Here is a 10,590-nt window from a genome sequence, read left to right on the forward strand (position 1 = left end):
TCGCACTCAAATTGTTTCTCAGGTGCTGATTGACCTCTGGTGTATTTCCACCATTTGCTTTTTTTTGGGAACAGTTCCAGCATTTGTTCTTTTTATCTTTGGTGAAAAGACCCCTACTTTAATTGTGGTGGCCAAAAGTTATGTTTACATAAGATATCTTAAATTTCTAGCTGCAGGATTTAGTTGCAGGTAAAGCATTTTCAGGAAACAAATCTAGACTTTCCAGAATAGCAGCTTCAGTAACAGTTGCCATCCCAGCTCTCCATATCAACGGTTCATGTTCTATGCTTTTACACCTGTCACTTGGTCCTTCTTGAGATGGGAGAGTGAAGAAGAAAGCATTGCTGATAAGCCTATACTATTGTAAGTTTTACTTTATTTCATTGTTCTGCATACATTCTTTGAGAATACTAACATTTAAATGTATCTGAGAAAAGAATTTGCAATGCAGAAAATCTAAAATAAAACAGAAAATGCTGGCAGCACATTCCAGTATGTCTGAAGGAGTGGGGGTACCATTATGGTCCTCCCAGTTTGCAATAACAAGATGCTTATGGCTGTCAGTGATCCTGCAGCTGCAGTAAGTTAATTTAAAAGCTGTCTATTGTGTGGCACAGCAGGGTCCAGCTAAAGCCTTGACTATTTAACCCTATCGAGCCTGGTTTCCCATAATACCTTCTAAACCTATATTTCCTTATAAGTGAGGTAAATATTGCCTGTCAGATTAATTGTTATGAAACAGGTCTCAATGCTACATCCATATTACAAAAAGTAGAATCTCACATTGCTGCATAGCTGAGTACAGACCTGCTCTTGGATAAGCTCACAATGATTCATTCACATATGGAATAACTACCAAACCTGATCTCACCATTACATTATCTTGCTAATGTATGGTTTTTTAATTAACACTGTCTACGTTGCTAGGAAGGGATAAGAGCTAGAACAGTAAACAATTTAATGCTTTTTATGTAGAAAACACCCAGCTCATGCAATATTTAAGCAATGCTGAGACAGTTGAGCAGATAGACCTCATCTTGTAAATGAACAAAATCCATGAGTGTCTCACACTTACATTGAAGGTGGAAAGGAGGAAACAGAAGGTGGAGGACTGGACGATGCAGCTAGTCATTGAGAAGGGAACTCTTGAAATTGTTCACATCGTTCACCTGACGAAGGAGGAAGCCTCCGAAAGCTTGTGAATTTAAAATAAAATTGCTGGACTATAACTTGGTGTTGTAAAATTGTTTACAATTAATTCCCTTAAAGGGGAGGTTAGGATTCCGGCTGCAGAGCCTCCCTCAGGACTCAGCTTTTTGTATTCATGTCCCTGCCCCTTTAAATCCTCATTCTTTGCCTAATGCCTGCTGTCAGTTGATGCTCTGGACGCATTACCTCATTTCCAACCCAGCCGCAGACAGCTCCCGCCTCCCCTATTCGCTGATTGGTTATTTTCAGATGTACCCGCCCCCTTCTGGCTATTGGTGCTATTGGTGGCTTTTATTTGACAGACGCTGGAATTCGATCATCTGTATGGTCCGTTCCGCTGTCAATCACAAAAAGAGTTACTTCCTGGCATGCGGGGAATAGTTACACAAGGTTCCAAAGGCAGCTGGAGGCAGAGAGGACACGGTGAGTGTTGTAGGGAATGTATTAAACACTGGGAGTTACAAATAAATAAATAAATCAATCTTAAAATGCCAGGAGCTCTAAATAAAAGTCATGTATTGATACAATAAAACATCAGGAATCATAGGTGTAAATATAGAAATTAATGTCTTGCAGTCTCCCCTCTGTGACCCTGAGTTCCTGTCCGGTGCCCCAGGAGACTTTATGCAACAGTTAACTGCTTATTTATCTCATTGCTACTTATAGGTGCACCATAGCTGTCGTATTCGCTTATGTAACGACAGTCACTGCACTTAGCCCTGTCTCAGTGGGTAGCACTCTCTCGCCTCTTGAGTCAGAAGGTCGTGGGTTCAAGTCCCACTCCAGGGACTTGAGCACAAAATCTAGGCTGACACTCCGGGTGCAGTACCGGAGGGAGTGCTGCACTGCCGGTGGTTCGGATGAGATGTTAAACCGAGGGCCTGCCTGCCTTCTCAAGTGAGCGTAAAAGATCTCATCGGCCAATATTTATCCCTCAACTAACATCACTTTAAAAAAACACAGATTATCTGGTCATTATCATATTGCTGTTTGTGGGACCTTGCTGCTGCGTTTCCTACATTACAACGGTGCCCACACTTCAAAAGTACTTCGTTGGCTGTAAAGCATTTTGGGACCTCCTGAGGTTTTGATAGAATAAAGAGAAACTGTTTCCAGTGGCAGAAGGGTCGGTGACCAGAGGACACAGATTTAAGGTAATTGGCAAAAGAACCAGAGGCGCGATGAGGAGAAATTTTTTTATGCAGTGAGTTGTTATGATCTGGAATGCACTGCCTGAAAGGGTGTTGGAAGCAGCTTCAATAATAACTTTCAAAAGGGAATTGGATAAATACTTGAAATGGAAAAATTTGCAGGGCTATAGGGAAAGAGCAGGGGAGTGGGACTAATTGGATAGCTCTTTCAAAGAGCCGGCACAGGAATGCTGGGATGAATGGCCTCCTTCTGCACTGTATCATTCTATGATTCTATATAAATGCAAGTCTTTCTTTCAGAAGTAATGAATTGTGTGAAATTTTGAGCTGTATAAATTATCGTATTACTGGCAGATCTCCCATGGCGTTGCTTATGGTGAGCTGGAGGGTACACTAAAGTGTGACACTTGAAGCATGACAGGAAGTGTGATGTTGACAAAGTGTGCTCTACATGCAAGAATTTTAATATTATTATGCATTACAATAAATACCCAAAATTGAAACGCCACGTAAGGAAAAGAGAAAGCACTCTGAGTGGGATGATTTATTTTCTTTTAAAGGAGCAACTGATGTTGCTATCACGGAAGAAAAGTGTTTTTATCATTCTGACATCCGTCACCAGCCTGTCCTTTCTCACTTGTGAGTGAAATGTGCTCGTTGTGGTGTAAGCATGAGCAATTTTGCTGATAATGTACAATTTAGTGATTATTGGTTGCAGGTATTGATCTGTACATATAAACCCAATTTTCACAGGCGAGTTTTTACCCCTGACGTCAGTAGTAAGGATCCACTTCCAGATTAGCAAAGGATAAACCTTAATCGAACATGCACCCGGATCTATCTCCACATCTGCATACGGAAGAGTGCAACATTATCATCGATCGTCTCAAACAGTGCCATAGAGAAGTGAGTGTGAATTAAAATGGTGCACTTTCATTTCTGAAGTGTTGTGTGATATGTTTTAATGAATTCCTGGGCACCATTGCTGATCCTATTCGGGAAGGTTAATTCCAAATATTATACCGTTGTCTGTTTTCCTTATTGGCCCACTGAGCCTATCTAGCAATCACACAGATGTGCTGTACTGTTGTATTCACAGACTAGCACTGGGATAATCTGAGAAAAGTAGACAGACAGCTTTTGCTTTGCCAAACAAACGAATGTGGCACAGGTAACTATTCACAAGAAGTTGGTCCTTGGGGCAGGACTGTGCAATTCCTTGGACTGGTCTGATTTTCAAAAACAAATGAATTTTTTTCTGCATTGCAAAGGTATAGGGCAGAACCTGTGAGATATGAGGGAGGTATGAACGGAAGAGACAGACTGCATCGGCAGAATCCAAGGGGCAACCATCACCATCACAAAAATAGCACACTACATTCCCTACCAAGCTTTCATGTTTTAATATATTTATTAATGTTAATAATGTAACTGATTTAAGCAAAAGCCTCATGTCTGAGAGTCACTCCAGTAATTACCAAACTAGCTGACTAGTGTGAGTAATAATGGAATTAGTCCCAATACAGAAGTACGTGAAGTGGGGGGGACGTTTGACTAGTTCTGCCTCGACACTGACCGTAGCAGGAAAAAGCTCCAATCTGAATTCTTTCTAAGTTGCATTTGGCTGAATTTGTAAAAAATTCACATTGTAGATTGAAAATAAAATGCAACATCTTGTATTTAATTCTCAAACAATCCTCCAACATATAATTCCTGATTTTAATCATTTCATTAACACAGTCCCTGGTTTGTTATTTTTTTACTATCTCCTGTCTCACTCTTGTAACCACATTTTTCTCCCTGTCCCCGGTCCCTTGGCTCCTCAACTCTTCGCCTAGTCTTCTCCCCTGCTCTCCTTCCTCCTTTGCTATATCAGGAGTCACTCCCCCTAATTTGAATAAGCATACCGGCACATGAATGCTTGCCCAGAGTACCTGGCCTGCAGCGCTTTAGGCTGGAGAGTGTAAAATCTGGTGAGGCAGCAGTTCTGAAAGTGAAAGTTTGTTAATTGTTCATAACGGCACGGCAGAGACATCTCATTCTGAAGGGGACCCCGCACATCTCTTCCAAGAAGCTCCGTTTTCCCTTTCGAGACGATCACTTCTTTCCCTCCTTCAATAACTCTTAAATCTGTATAATTTTTATTACCTGCACTGGAACGTGGGCACAAAATATCAAACATACAAACTATCGTTGATTTTATTGCTAGGTTTTTCTTTAAAGTCTTCCAATTAAATGCAATATAGGAGGACCTTAATGCACCGTGGCAGGTAATGCAACGTTGTCAGATGATTACAATAGTCTTGTCATAGTGAGGGGTTACTCACAGTGCTGGCGTAATGTGACCAATGTTGTCACTTACTGGGTATCATTTTACTTCAACAGCACAGCTTCATGAAGTTTCTGGGAAAATGTAACGATATTGACCGAGAGATGAGGCAGTGCTTAAAAGTGGAGGTAAGATGGTCTTAAAAGATGTAGATTTTGCTGTTTGCTTGTTATTGGTGCAGTACCACTTTACATCGAGTTACATCAAAACTACAGCACAGCCGTTCGGCCCAACTGGTCCATGCCAGAATTTATGCTCCACACGAGCCTCCTCCCTCCCTCCCTCCCTACTTCATCTAACCCTATCAGCATACCCTTCTATTCCTTTCTCCCTCATGTGCTTATCTAGCTTCCTTTAAATGCATCTATGCTATTTGAGCAACTGGAGAAGAACTTGGAAAGGGAGGGGGAGGATCCAGTTGTCGTGGTCCATTTCAACACCAGTGACTAAGGAAGAACAAGGAAGAGGTCCTGCTAAGGGAATATCAGAAGCTAGGAAATAAATTAAAAAGCAGGACCTCATGGGTGGTAACCTCAGGATTACTATCCAAGCCACGTCCTAATTGGCATAGGGATAGGCAGATCAGAAAAGTGAATGTGAGGCTGAAAGAGTGGTGTGAGAAGGAGACGTTCCATTTCATGGGACACTGCCACCAGTACTGAGACAGGAAGGAGTTGTACCACTGGGACGGGCTCCACCTGAACCGGAATGGAACCAGAGTCCTAGTGGAAAGGATAAATAGGACAGTGCATAAGGCTTTAAACGAGCAAGATGGGGGGAGGGATCTGGTCGCAATAACAAAAGCTTAAAGATAAAAGAACCAGGAGATGAGTGTAAAGGCCAGACCAGAGTTAGGAATAAAGATAACATAATTTTTAAAAAATTCGTTCATGGGATGTGGGCGTCGCTGGCGAGGCCGGCATTTATTGCCCATCCCTAGTTGCCCTTGAGAAGGTGGTGGTGAGCCGTCTTCTTGAACCACTGCAGTCCGTGTGGTGAAGGTTCTCCCACAGTGCCATAAATGGTCAAGGAAGAAATACAATTATAAAACAGAAGTACAAAAGGATCAACTATTAAAGATGAATTAAACTGCCTGCACAACAACGTACACAGCGTCCAACAGAAAACGGGGGAACTGGAGGCAATAATCCATGGCGAGGAACCAGATGTAGTAGGAATTACTGAAACATGGCTACATAAAGATCAGGACTGGCAACTAAATATTGCAGGCTGTAACAATCAAAGGAAAGGGAGGGAAGAAGGGGGTGGAGTAGCTGTACTAATTAGAAAAAGGGGGCATCACTAACAGATAGAAACAGAATCCACATGGATTGAAATAAAAGACAAGGGATTGATCACACTAATAGGGGTTTACTGCAGACCACCTAATGGTGGAGGAAGAAATATGTAAGCAAATGAGTAAAGGACATAGAATAATAACCATGGGAGATTTTAATTATCTCTGAATAAACAGGCAAGCATAAGTAGATAAAGGGATACAGGGAATGGAGTTTTTACAATGTGTGCAGGACTCCTTTCTTACCCAGTATGTAAAAAGCACATTGAGAGGAAGCACTGCTGGATCTAGTAATGGGAAATGAACCAGAACAGATAAGGGAAGTAAGCATAGGGGAACATCTAGGCAATAGCGATCACAACATTATAAGGTTTAAGATAAAGATTGAGAAGGACATAAGTAAGACAAAGACCAAAGAAATAATTTTGAAAAAAGCTGATTTTCAGGGGATGAGAATGGAACGAGGGAAAATAAACTGGAAAAATTTACTGATAAACAAAGAAATAGAACAGCAGTGAGAAACATTTAAAACCGTGATCAATAGAGTCCAGGAGAAATATAGCCCATTAAAAAGCAAGAACAAACTAGCCAGTAATGATACACCACGGATGAATAAAGAAATAAGGGCAACATTGAAACTAAAGCAAAAGGCATTCACTAAGTACATAGACAACAAGAGAAAGGATGACAAAAGGGAATAGAAAAAGGTTTTTAAAAAAAACAATTCGGAAAGCAAAGAGAAATTACAAAATTAAATTGTCAAGGAATATAAAAGGAAACAGTAAAGTATTCTACAGACACATCAATAACGAAAGAAAAATCAGGATAGGGATAGGGCCACAAAGGGGTACACAAGATAAACTCACAGGTAATGACAGTGAAATGGCAGAAATATTGAATAGTTACTTTGCCTCATTATTTACCAGGGAGACTAACAAGGTGGATAAAACATTTAGAAGAAGAGATCAGAAAAGATATAGAAAGGGGGGAGATAATTGATAAACTAATTAAACTTAGAGAGGATAAAACCCCTGGTCCAGATGGATTGCATCCGCACAGATTAAAATAAGTTAGGGAAGAGATTGCAGAGGCACTATTGCATGTGTTTATGTGATAGAACCAGTCCAGGGAACTATGGACCATTCGTGTAATGTCGGTGGTAGGAAAGATAATGGAATTCTGACTCAAAGATCCAATAGAAAAACATCTAGAAACTGAAAATGTAATAAATATTTTCGTTCTCTAGATGACTGTCTATTACATCTTTGAGTGAAGATTCCATTATCTTTTTTTTAAAAAAATAAATTTTTTCTTCTATTTCTCCTTGTTTACACATTTCTGCCCGTGTCATTCAACAACCAACCAGGACTGTAGCTTCTTGTTTCATCCCCTTCACTGGGAAGTATTTCGTCCCTGCGTGTGCTTTGCCCACTACCCTGTCTGAGATTGGAAACTTCTCCCTCTGGCAGCACCTGTAAGCTACAATTGCCAAGCCATTTATTTAATATGTCACGACGGCCACATTGGTTGTTCTGTCTGCTCTACCATCTCACAGAGTGACGTTGCCCGTCTGTCTATATTACCCTGATGCCAGAGCCAGTAATGGGGTGGAACTGGCAGCTAGCGAGCACCGTACTGTGCGAGTAGGATTCCAGAATGAAAACTTAACTGTGCACACTCGTGCTCGATAACTTCTCCAGGTCAGGTACCAGTGGCCATTAGCACCTTCCATTTAAATAGAATTGTTACCTTTTTTTTTCCAAATTAACAGGAAGGAAGATGGAAAAAGAATGAGATTGATTAATTATTTGTAAATTTTAGGGAATGATGGTATCTCATCGAGTTCTGCAGACTTAGGAACATAGGAATTGCTAGAGACCAGGGTCCGTCGAATTCACCTTCCTGATAGTCATATGATACAATGATGATGGAATTGTTGGTTAATCATAGCAATCAATCTCTATCAATTAGTCTACAACAGACCCAGGAGGAAAACCCCAGTGGTGGAGAGCATTGGGAACTTAAAAAATATCAACCAATTAATGCAAGAGTTTCCCTTTTTAAGATTCTGTTTTAATATACTGTGGTTTTAATTTTCTTGTTCATTTGCTCTCCTCCCTTCTCTCCTTTTAGCAATTGACACCTTGCTGGTGTGTGGTTCAACAAGGCATCGGGTACCCTCGGGTAACTCGCCCACATGCCCATTATTCACTTGTAACCCTTATAAATGATGTCCACTAGGCCTTTTGGCATCACAGCTCTCACCTGACATCTGACGCTTCCAGCGGGGGGTGGGGGAGGACGCGGGCTGGCACGCTTCCAGCGGGGGGTGGGGGAGGACGCGGGCTGGCACGCTTCCAGCGGGGGGGAGGGGGCCGCGGGCTGGCACGCTTCCAGCGGGGGGTGGGGGAGGACGCGGGCTGGCACGCTTCCAGCGGGGGGGGAGGGGGCCGCGGGCTGGCACGCTTCCAGCGGGGGGTGGGGGAGGACGCGGGCTGGCACGCTTCCAGCGGGGGGGAGGGGGCCGCGGGCTGGCACGCCTCCAGCGGGGGGGGGCGCAGGATTGCAATCTGGAATTATGGCCATTTGTCACCTCCCTAACCAAAGGAATCCAAAAGCGGATCACAGTGCCCTGACTACCCCCTACCACCACCCCACCCTACCCCCGCCCCGACATTCGAAGTTAGCTAACAAACTGGGGAGCGAACCTAAAACCTTCCCGTTCTGTATGTCTCTGCGACTGACTAGATAAACCAACTTTCCCATCGGAGTTTGCTTTCAAATTAGTTCTACTTAATTGATTATTGTTTCTAAAGCTTTGTTTTTTTCCCCCCTTCCCCAACAGTTACAGACCAAGAGAGCCAAAAGCAGAGAACACGCAGAAAGGATGCGACAGAAACTTAGAGAGTCTTCCGAGTAACTTTCCTCTCGGGTGGTGCGTCCAAACCCGCTGGGCTGTGAACTGAGCTCACAGACGCGTGTGCTGCAGTCTGGAGATTTACAGAACCTGATGCCAGTTGTGTTCACTTGCTCTTTTTTTTGTTTCTCCGCTGGTGCAAATATTCTAATCCTCGATATTCACACCTGACTGTTGGGTTTGTTATCCATTAAAATCTTTCAGAAGTGGATTGTTACAAGACCTGCAAACTCCAGATGTTTAAACTCTGCAGATTTTGTTCTGCTGCAGTGAAATGTAAGATCATTCCTGTTGTTTTTCTTGAACCAGAAATAAGTTCTGGTAATATATTGATCCCCAGCTTAGTTACCATTGTCGAGCTTTGCCATGAAGTAGTGCATTCTGACGCTGACACCTGCTGGACATCGAGTGTGTTGCAGTGCAGTGGACGTGAGATGTGGCATTTGTTTAAATTTTAGCAACTCTTTTATGAGATGGAAGTGGATCCCTATTGAAGGTTTGACTGTTTTAAAAACTGAATCCCATGGGGGAGGTTTCTAAAAAAAAAAATTCACGCTTCACTGTCAACCTCTTAAAATCCATTTTGCCTAAGAACAAACTAAATGATTACAATATCTGTGCCAGGGAATGGAACATAGGAGCCTGTTCCACCTTTCAATTCGACCATGGCTGATCTGGATCTTAACTCCATCTATCCACCTTGGTTCCATAACCCTTAATACCCTTGCCTAATAAAAATCTATCCATCCCAGTTTTGAAATTTTCAATTGACTCCCAGCCTCAACAGCTTTTTGGGGGGAGAGAGAGTTCCAGATTTCCACTACCCTTTTGTCTGGAGAAGTGCTTCCTGGAATAACTCCTGAACGGCCTAGCTCTAATTTTAAAGTTATGCCCCTTGGCCCTGGACTCCCCCACCAGAGGAAATAGTTTCTCTCTCTCTATCCTATCAAATCCTTTAATCATCTTAAACACTTCAGTTAGATCACCCCTTAATCTTCTATAATTCAAGGAAGTACAAGCCTGGTCTATGCAACCCAGCCTCATAATTTAACCCTTTTTAGCCCTGGAAGCTAAAATGGCGGCTTAAGTTTGTGGAAAGCACTTACCCCACAGGCTGAGTTCTTGATCTTGATTGCACCAGCTGGTGGAAGATGTGTGCTGTCTGTAGCAGGAGTGAGATGAGGCTAATAACATCGCGCCTTGTATGAATTGTTGTGGTCGGCTGAAGAGTGGCATCCAATGGAGCAGTTTACTGTAAAAAGAAAGTGAAATAATTAACAGCACTTGCCGTGTCTGTCCCAAAGCATTTCACAGCTGATCAATTACTTTTGAAGCGTAGTCACTGTATTTAGGCAAATGTATTTGAGCACAGCAAAAGTCTCACAAATAGCACTGAGATAAATGACAAGTTAATCTGCTTTGGTAGTGGGATGTATGTGGGTCAGCACAGCAGGAGAACTCCTCGCTCCTCTTCGAATTGCGGCAGGAGATCCTTTACATCCACCTGAACAGACAGACGGGATTTTGGTTTAACGTCTCATCTGAAAAGTGGCACCTCTGACGCAGCACCCTCAGTACTGTGCTGAAGTGCTAGCAGGGATTGCGCGCTGCAGTCATGACCATTGAGCCAAGTGCCACGAGGATAGGAGCAATGTATTCCCCCCCCCGCCCCCCCCACCGGCAGAAA

At 42.7% G+C, this 10,590-nt stretch overlaps 1 protein-coding gene across 2 annotated transcripts; it reads left to right on the forward strand.

Annotated features, from left to right (window-relative positions):
• The first annotated feature begins 1,564 nt into the window (after positions 1–1,564).
• On the forward strand, positions 1,565–10,209 carry cmc2 (C-x(9)-C motif containing 2). 2 transcript variants are annotated; one of them, XM_067998147.1, is made up of 4 exons: positions 1,565–1,632; positions 3,114–3,266; positions 4,746–4,817; positions 8,832–10,209. In XM_067998147.1, exons 2-4 carry the CDS (start codon positions 3,186–3,188, stop codon positions 8,904–8,906), a joined length of 228 nt encoding a protein of 75 aa, XP_067854248.1. In that variant the 5' UTR covers positions 1,565–1,632; positions 3,114–3,185; the 3' UTR covers positions 8,907–10,209. The 2 variants fall into 2 exon arrangements, with proteins under 2 accessions (XP_067854248.1, XP_067854249.1); XM_067998148.1 differs by lacking the exon at positions 1,565–1,632 and adding an exon at positions 2,929–2,999.
• Positions 10,210–10,590: the final 381 nt, after the last annotated feature.

This window comes from Heptranchias perlo, chromosome 16, assembly GCF_035084215.1.
Source record: "Heptranchias perlo isolate sHepPer1 chromosome 16, sHepPer1.hap1, whole genome shotgun sequence".
NCBI lineage: Eukaryota > Metazoa > Chordata > Chondrichthyes > Hexanchiformes > Hexanchidae > Heptranchias > Heptranchias perlo.

Bases quoted from the DNA above. Each gene is read 5' to 3' on its own strand.
- cmc2 (XM_067998147.1), top strand. From the start codon at position 3,186: ATGCACCCGGATCTATCTCCACATCTGCATACGGAAGAGTGCAACATT. The intron at 3,267-4,745 runs GTGAGTGTGAAT...TTACTTCAACAG, and splicing joins TCAAACAGTGCCATAGAGAA to CACAGCTTCATGAAGTTTCT. The intron at 4,818-8,831 runs GTAAGATGGTCT...CTTCCCCAACAG, and splicing joins GGCAGTGCTTAAAAGTGGAG to TTACAGACCAAGAGAGCCAA.